Source organism: Melanerpes formicivorus, unplaced genomic scaffold (assembly GCF_026170545.1).
Source record: "Melanerpes formicivorus ecotype bairdi unplaced genomic scaffold, bMelFor1.0.p_v2 SCAF_281, whole genome shotgun sequence".
In the NCBI taxonomy this organism is placed as follows: domain Eukaryota; kingdom Metazoa; phylum Chordata; class Aves; order Piciformes; family Picidae; genus Melanerpes; species Melanerpes formicivorus.
The window spans coordinates 274,754-285,920 of record NW_027142633.1 but is presented as its reverse complement, the minus strand read 5'-3'; the positions used below and the strand labels follow the sequence as shown (position 1 = coordinate 285,920).

The following is an 11,167-nucleotide window of genomic DNA, read 5'->3' as shown; positions in this document are numbered from 1 at the left end:
CCATGGAAAGGGTGACAGGTTGGATCCTGGGCCAGATCCATGTGGTAGTGCAAGAGGGCCCAGAGACCTCCATCTGCTCTTTTCCATGGCCACCAACCACAGGACCAAGGGGGGGAGAGGGCAAGGGGGGGGTGGTGTGACCTGCTCTGCAGCACCCCCTCCCCTCCACACCTACCCCCCCAAAGCGTCCACCCCTTCACCCCCAGCCCCTGAGGGCTCCACAAGCAGGGGTGGGGGGGTGGTGGGGGGTGGTGGGGGGTGGTGGGGGGTGGTGGGGGGCTCACTCCCCCAGCTCAGCAGGTGCCCTGGGTGGGGGGCAAGGGCTCTGCCTCAGGCATGAGGCAGGCTGACGGTAGGGAACTCACCCTCCCAGCTGCAGCAGCCTCGGGGTCCTCCCAGCGACCCCTTCCCCCCCTGCCAGCTTCCAGCCCCAGCCAGAGCCTCCCCTCTGCGCCAGGCCACTTCCAGCTGCCTCCCTCCGATCCAAAACTGCCCCCGGTGACCCCCTCCTCCCTGCCTGGATCCCAGCACTCAGCCCTTTCAGCGGGCTCAGCTCTCAGAGCCCGCCCTCCCCCTTTCCCCCGCCCCTCCCCCCTCCCCCCCGCTTTGTGGTCGGTGTTTTTTTAACCCTTCCCCTGGCACTAGAGGGCTGAAATCATGAGGTCATCCTGCTTGGCAGGGCTGGTTACAGGCCCAGAAGGGGTGGAAGTCCGGATTTTGTCAGTGGCCAGGCACTCCTGGCTGCTCACACCCGTGGGGGGTGATGTCCATCAGCTCTCCAGACGAGCTAAGGGGGAAGGAGGGGGAGACCGAGATGCCCGACGAAGATCTGTTGAGCCTGCAAACAACCTATGGGGGCTTGGGGACTAAGTTGGGTTCGTATTGCGCCCTCAAGAGGATCTCCTGTTCACTGACAGACTTGGGCAGCTCTGCAATAGTCGCTGGAGCTGTCTGACCACCATCATGCAGTAGATGTCCTGGAAGGAGCTGCTCTTGCTGTCCAGGTTGAAGAGGCTGTCGATGAACTCGGCGAACTCCAGCACCTGGGGGCTGGGCACGTCGGCGAGGCGCCCGTTTTGGAGGGCCAGCTCCTCCCTGGGGGCTAAGGAGAGGTGGTCCCCTTCGCTGCTGGCCCCTTCCTCGCTGCAGCGCCGCTGCGGGGTGGTGCCGCCGCTGTTGAGAGCGTTGTCGGGAGCCTGAGTCTCCTGGGAGTGCTTGGAGAGGCTGTCGGCGGCCAGCAGCTCTGTCCCGGGAGCTGAGGGAGGGATTCTCCTCGGGGATGGCGGGGGTCTATGTAAAGCAGTGGGTCTCGTCCTTCTCCATGACGGCGTGGAGGCTGGGCGAGCCCCCGGATGCTGCGGAAGCCGGAGGAGCGCCGCGAGTCGAAGCTGTAGATGGATTCGTTGTCCGAGAGGCTCTCCATGGTGGCCAGGGGAGCTCGGCGGTCCCTGCAGCTCCACCGACAGCCTCTCCTTCGTGTCCAGCAGCAGCAGCTCCACCGGGTCCCTTCGGCGCCGGCGAGCTCGGCTTCGTCTCGTAAAAACCCTCCAGGCTGATCTCCGAGTGAGACTTGCTCCTGGGAGCGGCGGCAGAGAAGGGGGTGAAGGGGGGAAGGGGGCAAGGGAGGGGGGGGAGGACCGGGGGGAAGGAGGGGAAAGGGAGGGGAAAAAGAAGAGGGGGGAAAGGAGGGGAAAAAGAAGAGGGGGAGGGAAAGGAGGGGAAAAAGAAGAGGGGGGGAAAGGAGGGGAAAAAGAAGGGGGGGAAAGGAGGGGAAAAAGAAGAGGGGGGAAAGGAGGGGAAAAAGAAGAGGGGGGAAAGGAGGGGAAAAAGAAGAGGGGGGGAAAGGAGGGGAAAAAGAAGAGGGGGGAAAAGGAGGGGAAAAAGAAGAGGGGGGAAAGGAGGGGGAAAAAGAAGGGGGGGAAAGGAGGGGAAAAAGAAGAGGGGGGAAAGGAGGGGAAAAGAAGAGGGGGGAAAGGAGGGGAAAAAGGAAGAGGGGGGAAAGGAGGGGAAAAAGAAGAGGGGGGAAAGGAGGGGAAAAAAGGGAGGGGAAAAAGGGAGGGGAAAAAGGGAGGGGAAAAAGGGAGGGGAAAAAGGGAGGGGAAAAAGGGAGGGAAAAAGGGGAGGGGAAAAAGGGAGGGGAAAAAGGGAGGGGAAAAAGGGAGGGGAAAAAGGGAGGGGAAAAAGGGAGGGGAAAAAGGGAGGGGAAAAAAGGGAGGGGGAAAAAGGGAGGGGAAAAAGGGAGGGGAAAAAGGGAGGGGGAAAAAGGGAGGGGAAAAAGGGAGGGGAAAAAAGGGAGGGGAAAAAAGGGAGGGGAAAAAGGGAGGGGAAAAAGAGGAGGGGAAAAAGGGAGGGGAAAAAGGGAGGGGAAAAAGGGAGGGGAAAAAGGGGAGGGGAAAAAGGGAGGGGAAAAAGGGAGGGGAAAAAGGGAGGGGAAAAAAGGGAGGGGAAAAAGGGAGGGGAAAAAGGGAGGGGGAAAAAAGGGAGGGGGAAAAAGGGAGGGGAAAAAGGGAAGGGGGAAAAAGGAGAGGGGGAAAAAGGGAGGGGAAAAAGGGAGGGGAAAAAGGGAGGGGAAAAAGGGAGGGGAAAAAAGGGGAGGGGGAAAAAGGGAGGGGAAAACAGGGAGAGGGGAAAAAAGGGAGGGAAAAAGGGAGGGGAAAAAGGGAGGGGAAAAAGGGAGGGGGAAAAAGGGAGGAAAAAGGGAGGGGAAAAAGGGAGGGGAAAAAGGTGAGGGGAAAAAGGGAGGGGAAAAAGGGAGGGGAAAAAGGGAGGGAAAAGGGAGGGGAAAAAGGGAGGGAAAAAGGGAGGGGAAAAAAGGGGAGGGGAAAAAGGGAGGGGGAAAAAGGGAGGGGAAAAAAGGGAGGGGAAAAAGGGAGGGGAAAAGGGAGGGGAAAAAGGGAGGGGAAAAGGGAGGGAAAAAGAGGGGGGAAAAAGAGGGGGGAAAAGGGAGGGAAAAAGAGGGGGGGACAAGGAGGGGCAAAGAAGAAGCCCTCCTGGAAAGCAGAGCTGTCTCCTTACCTTGGTGCTGCTGTTCCTCCTGTCCACCGTCGCGGCTGCAGTTCCAACCTGCACCGAGGGGGCGCTCGGCAAGGGCTGGCTCTGGAAGATCAACTCCGGGGTGAGATCCACTTCCGTGGGACTCACCATCACTTTGGCTGCAGAAAGTAAAGCTGTTTTCCCCTTGTTGTAGTTCTCCAAGACCTGTGGAGAGGAAGCAGAGGAACCCCAGAGCTTTGCTGGAGGGATTTGCTCTTCTCAGCTCCGGGCTCCAAAGCAGCTGCGTTGGCCTCTTTCTTGCCAACGTTTTCAGCCCGGGGCAAGGGCTTGGGATACGAGCTAACATCCAGGGATTCTGACATCACCCAACCTGTCAGGATGCCCTGCTGGGAATCCTGAGGTGATTCCCTGACTGGGAATCCTGATCCTCCTCACCTGCTGAGCAGGTGACTGGAGGGAAGCTGGGAGGAGCAGCTTTCAGACCAGCAGGGCAAAGGAGCCTTGGCTCCATCTCCACGGTGGAGCTTAGTGGCAGAGAGCCATCCTGCAAGCATGATAACATCATCACAGGCTGGTTTGGGGGTGGGAGGGACCTCTCAAGGCCATCTAGTGCAGCTCCTCTGCAGCTCAGTGACCTCTCAGGCTCAGAGAGGGGCTGCAGTCACAGCATGGAGAGCTTCTGTCGTAGCTTGGGTGCCAGCTGAGCTGCAGCCTCTAGCGGGCAGCTCCTGAGAGATGGAAGCAAACATCCCCCAGCTTCCCATGCTGGTGCCAGGCAATTTTGGGAAGATCACCTAGTGTGGGATGGTTGGACTTGGGTTGGGGACCTGCACTCCTTTGCCAGATCTCTTTACCCTCAGCTCTAATAGCCTGAATGACCCAAACTGCAGCCTCCTTCCCTCCTCCCCTCCAAAGCCTTCTGGATTTAAACACTCAGCTCTCCTGGGCAAGGACTTCCTCTCCTGTAGACCTCCTGGCCTGTGACAAGGCACTTTTCCTGGGGCACCTGAGTGCCCCTGCACCCCAGTTCCCTGCATTACCTTGTTGAGCCCTTCCATGACCACGTAAGGGAGGTGCTCATGCAGCATGGCCGGCGAGATGATCACTTCGTTGAAGGCCTTATTGTCACCCCAGATGGCAAAGTAAGTGGGGTCCTCCTGGTCACAGCAGCTGCAAGCACAGAATCATGGAGTCCTTCAGTCTGGAAAAGGCCTTTAAGATCATGGAGCCCAAGCCTTCACCCAGCACTGCCAGGGCACCACCAAACCATGGCCCTCGGCACCACAGCTCCACGTGGTGAAACCCCTCCAGGGATGGGGACTCCACCATTGCCCCTGGGCAGCCTGGGCCAGGCCTTGGCAACCCTCAAGGGCAACAAATTGTTCCTCATGGACAACTTAAACCTCCTCTGGGCCAACCTGAGGCCATTCCCACTTGTCCTGTCACTTGTTGCTTGGGGGAAGATCCCAACCCCCACCTGGCTGCAGGCTCCTTGCAGGGAGCTGCAGAGAGCCAGAAGCTCTCCCCTCAGCCTCCTCTGCTCCAGGCTCAACACCCCCAGCTCCCTCAGCTGCTCCTCCCCAGCCCTCTTCTCCAGACCCTTCCCCAGCTTGGTTGCCCTTCTCTGGCTCTGCTCCAACCCCAAAATGTCCTTCTTGGAGTGAGGGGCTCAAAACTGACTCCAGGATTCCAGCTGTGGTCTCAGCAGTGCCCAGCCCAGGGGGGACAAATTCCTCTCAGCTAGAAGAACAGTTTGGATCCAAACAGAGGGGGGAAAACAGGCTGAAAGAGCAAGCCAATAGTTTGGCAGGCAAAAGGAATAGAGCCATAGAATCCTCAAGGTGGGAAAAGACCTCTGAGATCAGCAAGTCCAACCATGACCACTAAACCATATCCTGAAGTGCCACAGCCTTTGTTGAACACCTCCAGGGATGGTGACCCCCCACCTGGGCAGCCTGTCCCAGGGCCTCACCAACAGGAGCAGGAGGAGAGCCAAGTGCCAGGTCCTGCACTTGGGTCACAACAACCCCAAGCAATGCTCCAGGCTTGGGAGCAGGAGTTGATCAGTTAGAGGGCAGAAGGGCTCTCCAGAGGGACCTTGCCAGGCTGGGCAGATGGCAGAGTCCAACAGGATGGCACTCAACAAGCCCAAGGGCTGGGTGATGCACTTTGGCCACAGCAACCCCAGGCAGTGCTACAGGCTGGGGGGCAGAGTGGCTGAGAGCAGCCAGGCAGAGAGGGACCTGGGGGTAGTGGTTGGCAGCAGCTGAACATGAGCCAGCAGTGTGCCCAGGGGGCCAAGAAGGCCAAGGGCATCCTGGCCTGCAGCAGGAAGAGTGTGGCCAGCAGGAGCAGGGAGGTCATTGTGCCCTGTGCTCAGCACTGCTGAGGCCACACCTTGAGTCCTGTGTCCAGTTCTGGGCTCCTCAGTTTAAGAAGGACATTGAGAGACTTGAAGATGTCCAGAGAAGGGCAACAAAGCTGGGGAGGGGTCTGGAGCACAGCCCTGTGAGGAGAGGCTGAGGGAGCTGAGCTTGCTTAGCCTGGAGAAGAGGAGGCTCAGGGGAGACCTTCTTGCTCTCTGCAACTCCCTGAAGGGAGGTTGCAGCCAGGTGGAGGTTGGTCTCTTCTCCCAGGCACCCAGCAGCAGAACAAGAGGACACAGTCTCAAGCTGTGCCAGGGGAGGTTTAGGCTGGAGGCTAGGAAGAAGTTCTTCCCAGACAGAGAGATTGGCCATGGGAATGTGCTGCCCAGGGAGGTGGTGGAGTCCTCATCCCTGGAGGTGTTTAGGAGACTGGATGGGGTGCTTGGTGCCATGGTTGAGTTGGTTAGATGGTGCTGGGTGATAGGTTGGACTTGGCTGCTCCCTGAGCCCCAGGAGGCTGTGCCTGGGCCTGGCTGCTCCCTGAGGGCCAGGAGGCTGTGCCTGGGCTCGGCTGCTCCCTGAGCCCCAGGAGGCTGTGCCTGGGCTCGGCTGCTCCCGGAGCCCCAGGAGGCTGTGCCTGGGCTCGGCTGCTCTCTGAGCCCCAGGAGGCTGTGCCTGGGCTCGGCTGCTCCCGGAGCCCCAGGAGGCTGTGCCTGGGCTCGGCTGCTCCCGGAGCCCCAGGAGGCTGTGCCTGGGCTCGGCTGCTCCCTGAGGGCCAGGAGGCTGTGCCTGGGCTCGGCTGCTCCCGGAGCCCCAGGAGGCTGTGCCTGGGCTCGGCTGCTCCCGGAGCCCCAGGAGGCTGTGCCTGGGCTCGGCTGCTCCCGGAGCCCCAGGAGGCTGTGCCTGGGCTCGGCTGCTCCCTGAGCCCCAGGAGGCTGTGCCTGGGCTCGGCTGCTCCCGGAGCCCCAGGAGGCTGTGCCTGTGCTGGCCAGACTCACCAGCACTGCTCGGCAGGGTGGTTGTGCACCACGTGGATGATGCGGCCGGGCGGGTAGAGCGGGGTGCTGGCCGAGAGGGCGATGGTCAGGTCGCTGGGGTGGCTCCACAGGCGGTTGCTGCTCACCGAGCTCTCCTCCGGCTCCTCGGGCAGCTCCGACTTGGGGATGCACTTGGTGGCGCCCACGATGATCCGCCACTGCGCGGCGCCGGGGAGGGAAGGAGAGAGCTGTCAGAAGGCAGGGCTGAGGGGCTGGGCACGGCTGCACCCCTAAGGTCCTGCGCCTCTCCTGGCACCCCGCTAGGAAGAGCACCTCTGGGGGGCCTCTCCCTGGCCCTGGCACAGCCAGCAGCCAAAGGGCAGCTCTCTGAAGCCAGAGCTGGGTGGTTTTGCTGCTCCCCTCTCTGTGTTTCAGAGCCCTGAGCTCACCACACCAGGCTGTGCTCCACCTGCTGCTGCTGCCCTCTCCCTGCCCAGCAGCTCTGTCCCGTGCAGGAACCTCTCTCTGGCTCCTCCTTTCTTCCTGCAGCAGCACTGAGCACAGAGCAGCCCAGGAAGAAGCCTTCCCTTGGGGCCCTGATTGTCTCTGCAAGAGTGGAGCTTGGCAGGTCCTGACCTGGCCCCTGAAGTTCTGGGGGTCCTCTCCCTGGCCCTAGCACAGCCAGCAGCCAAAGGGCAGCTCTCTAAAGCCATTTGCTGCTCCCATCTCTCTGTTTCAGACCAGCCTTCACTTGGGCCTCAGTTGGCATTTTCCACTCTCCTGCTTCCCACCATGGCCTTCATGCAGTCCCTCCCCCCAATGCCTCTTGCTGCTGCCTCAGGTCTATGCAAGTGCCAACAGCCAAACCTGACCTGGGGCAGGCTGTGGCCTCAAACCCACCTCACAGTCACCCCCCAGCCCCCCTCTGATCTTGGTCCTCATCCTGTGCAGAATAGAATAGAATAGAGTAGAATAGAGTAGAATAGAATAGAATAGACCAGACCAGGTTGGAGGATAGGATAGGATAGGATAGGATAGGATAGGATAGGATAGGATAGGATAGGATAGGATAGGATAGGATAGGATAGGATAGGATAGGATAGGATAGGATAGGATAGGATAGGATAGGATAGGATAGGATAGGATAGGATAGGATAGGATAGGATTAACCAGGTTGGAAGAGACCTCAGAGATCATCAAGCCCAACCTATCACCCAACAGCATCTAATCAACTAAACCATGGCACCAAGCACCCCATCCAGTCTCTTCCTAAGCACCTCCAGGGATGGGGACTCCACCACCTCCCTGGGCAGCACATCCCCATGGCCAATCTCTCTTGCTGGGAAGAACTTCTTCCTCACCTCCAGCCTGAACCTCCCCTGGCACAGCTTGAGACTGTGGCCTCTTGTGCTGGGTGCCTGAGAGAAGAGACCAACCCCCACCTGGCTACAACCTCCCTGCAGGGAGTTGTAGAGAGCAAGAAGGTCTCCCCTGAGCCTCCTCTTCTCCAAGCTAAGCAACCCCAGCTCCCTCAGCCTCTCCTCCCAGGGCTGTGCTCCAGACCCCTCCCCAGCTTTGTTGCCCTTCTCTGGACACCCTCCAGCAGCTCAACATCTTTCCTAAACTGAGGGGAACCTTCAAGATCATCCAGTTCAGCCTCCCTGCCATGGGCATGGGCAGGGACACCTCCCACCAGACCAGGTTGCTGGAGGCCTCATCTATCCTGGCCTTCAACCCCTCTCCTCTTACCTTGGGTTTGTTACTCCTCTGAAGAACATCCAGGAGCTGCCGGCGAAATCCCTCCAGCTGCGACAGCCCGATTCTGGAGGAGAGGGAGATGTTTACAGCAGGTGCTGGCCAGGCAGCAGGACCACAGGGCCACACAGCACAGCCCAACAAACCAGGTGGCAGAAGAATCTGCCCCCCTCCCAAAATAAACAACACACCCAGTGCTGACACCATTTGAGGTCCAGGAAGCGGGGTCTGAGAGGCCACCGCGGCGAGCACAACCCAGGAGGGAATGGAGCAGCAGAATCAGAGCAGTGAGACAGAGAGAGGGCAAGGGACAGATAAGGAGGGAGATGATGCAACCACAGGAAGAAGTGAAGCAAGAACCAAGTAGAGGATGACACAGAAGGTTAAGTTAGGAAGGTGAGAGGGAGCTGTGGGAGCAGGTGAGAGGATGGAGAAGCTTGGGGCCGACCGAAAGGCCACCCTCAGTGCTGTGCTGCTCCCTCCCACTCACTCCTGCAGGCCTTGGGGTGGGCAGACACAAGTGGCACCAGTCCTCTGAGGTCACCCAGCAGGACAGGAGCAGAAGCACAAGTCAAAACCCAAGTGGTCTGGCCCCTGGTCCAGGACACGCTCCCAGGAGACGATGAGAGGTTGAAGAGATGCCAAGAGAGAAGCAATGAGGGCAGGCTGGGTGAGAGATGGGAGGTGAGATGGCACAGGGACAGGCAGTGCCAACTGAGATGACAGCACATCTGGTGCAGGGCAGAGTGTGAAGAGGATGAGATGAGCAAACAGGAGAACATGTCAGCAGGGCCAGGACTCTGCCCAGGCCTTCCCTCCAGGCAGCTGGGAGGTGGGGAGGGAAACACCAACGGAGGTGGCCAGACACAAGATGCAGCAATACAGGGCACCAGGGCTCTCCCCACAAGTAAGAGGTGGTGGGCTAAGAGGAAAAGGCCTCAGGCTGCTCTAGGGGAGGCTTAGGGTGGACAGGAGGAACAGTTTCTTTGCTGGAAAGGCTGTCAGGCCCTGGAACAGGCTGCCCAGGGAGGTGGTGGAGTCGCCATCCCTCAGAGGGGTTCAGAAACCCCCCCTGTGGCCATGGCACCTGGGGACATGGTTTGGTGGTCAGGGTTGTGTGGGGTTGAGGGTTAGACTTGGTGATCTTAAGAGGTCTTTCCCAGCCTTAATGATTCTCTGCCATGGGGATGTTGGGCTGCTGGTTGGACCTGATGATCTTAGAGGCCTTCTCCAACCCCACAAGTAAGAGGTGATGGGCTAAGAGGAAAAGGCCTCAAGCTGCCCTAGGGGAGGCTTAGGGTGGACAGGAGGAACAGTTCCTTTGCTGATTAGGCTGTCAGGCCCTGGAACAGGCTGCCCAGGGAGGTGGTGGAGTCACCATCCCTTAGAGAGGTTCAGAAGAAACCTATGGCCATGGCACTGGGGGACATGGTTTGGTGGCCAGGGTTGTGGCCTCTTAAGTGGTCTTTCTTAAGAGGTCTTAAGTGGCCTCTTCAGAGGTCTTTCCCAGCCTGAATGATTCTATGCCATGGTGATGTTGGGCTGCTGGTTGGACCTGGTGATCTCAGAGGCCTTTTCCAGCCCCAAACAATTCCCTGAGCCTCTGATTCTGTGAAGACAAGTAAGAAGCACAGGAGGAGAGTGAGGAACCTGGAGCCAGCTATGACCCAGGTGCTTGTGCTAGGAGAGAGGTGACTCTGGTGCAGAGCAGCAGGCACTCAGCAGAGCAATCCAACCACTCCTCAACTTGCCTGGGCACTAGATCTTTGCCAAGCACGACTGCAGTCACAAACTCTTTTGAATACTCCATGGCATCCTCACTGGAAGAGAAAGAGGACCAAGAAGAAGCAAACAGTGTTTCACTGGCAAGCTGCACTTCCTCCCCCAACCTGCCAAGGGTTGTAAAGCTCACAGCCCAAGCTGCTCAAGGCTTCTGGGACCTCCACTTTGGCAAAGCAAAGCCTGGTCCTCACACATCCTCTGCCCCCAGCAATGTTACCCTGTGTGTGGCTCTGAAAATGCTTGGGGAAGGAAGCACTGCTCCAAGGGTTTGGGAATGCTCAGGACAGCAGAGAGGAAGAAGATATCCCCTAAGGCTACTGAGCTCCTCTGACCACCTCACAAAGACACAGTAGAAGTTAGATGGCCACTTTCTGCAGCAACCTGAGTGCCCAGACCAGAGGGAATTAAGGCTTCCAAGCTATGAGCTGGTCCTGCAACCTCCCTAGAGGTCCCTCTGAACCAGAGAGAGGTTGTACCATTGCCCTAGAGGTGATCCCGGGCATGACACAGAGTGCAACAAACCTGTGGCAGTCAGAGACACCTCCTTGAACCCTGGGAACCTCAGAGCAGAGGCAACCCAGCAGAGCTTGGAGGCTGTGGCAGTCAGAGGCAACCCCTTGAACTCTGGACACCTCAGAGCTGAGGTAACCCAGCAGAGCTTGGAGGCTGTGGCAGTCAGAGGCACCTCCTTGGACTCTGGACACCTCAGAGCTGAGGCAACCCAGCAGAGCTTGGAGGCTGTGGCAGTCAGAGGCAATCCCTTGGACCCTGGGAAGCTCAGAGCTGAGGCAACCCAGCAGAGCTTGGAGGCTGTGGCAGTCAGAGGCAACTCCTTGGACCCTGGACACCTCAGAGCTGAGGTAACCCAGCAGAGCTTGGAGGCTGTGGCAGTCAGAGGCAACCCCTTGGACCCTGGAAAGCTCAGAGCTGAGGTAACCCAGCAGAGCTTGGAGGCTCAGGAGCAGAAGCCCTGAGCAGAAAGCTCTCAACCTCTCATGAGACATTGTACAGAGCACCTCCTCTAGCCCTGCAGAAGAGCAGGGATTATCCTGGTGACAAGTCATGCCAGCATCCAGGCTGGTTAGCAGGATGGCTTCAGGCCCTTGGCTGCTGCTGGAACAGGAGGCAGTAACTATCTCAAGAGGCTTCTGATAAGCCAGAGCTGCTTCTGAGTGCCCCCACACTGCCTGCCAGGCCTAGAGAGACCTTCTCTCACCTCCCAGCTATCAAGTGGGATGGTTTTGTTTGGCTGCCCTGCAGATAACATGAGCAGCAGGGCTGGCCCAATGTGGA

General features: G+C 58.9%; 1 protein-coding gene across 1 annotated transcript in view; it reads right to left on the bottom strand.

The window, feature by feature from the left end:
• Window positions 1-641: 641 nt before the first annotated feature.
• DAGLA (diacylglycerol lipase alpha) overlaps window positions 642-11,167 on the bottom strand; it is an 89,826-nt gene continuing 79,300 nt past the window's right edge. The window contains 13 exon segments of the mRNA XM_068170081.1: window positions 642-758; window positions 760-933; window positions 935-955; window positions 957-1,247; window positions 1,249-1,347; window positions 1,349-1,447; window positions 1,449-1,505; window positions 1,507-1,576; window positions 3,017-3,198; window positions 4,035-4,164; window positions 6,359-6,555; window positions 8,087-8,159; window positions 9,844-9,912. Coding sequence (XP_068026182.1) covers window positions 642-758; window positions 760-933; window positions 935-955; window positions 957-1,247; window positions 1,249-1,347; window positions 1,349-1,447; window positions 1,449-1,505; window positions 1,507-1,576; window positions 3,017-3,198; window positions 4,035-4,164; window positions 6,359-6,555; window positions 8,087-8,159; window positions 9,844-9,912 — 1,579 coding nt within the window.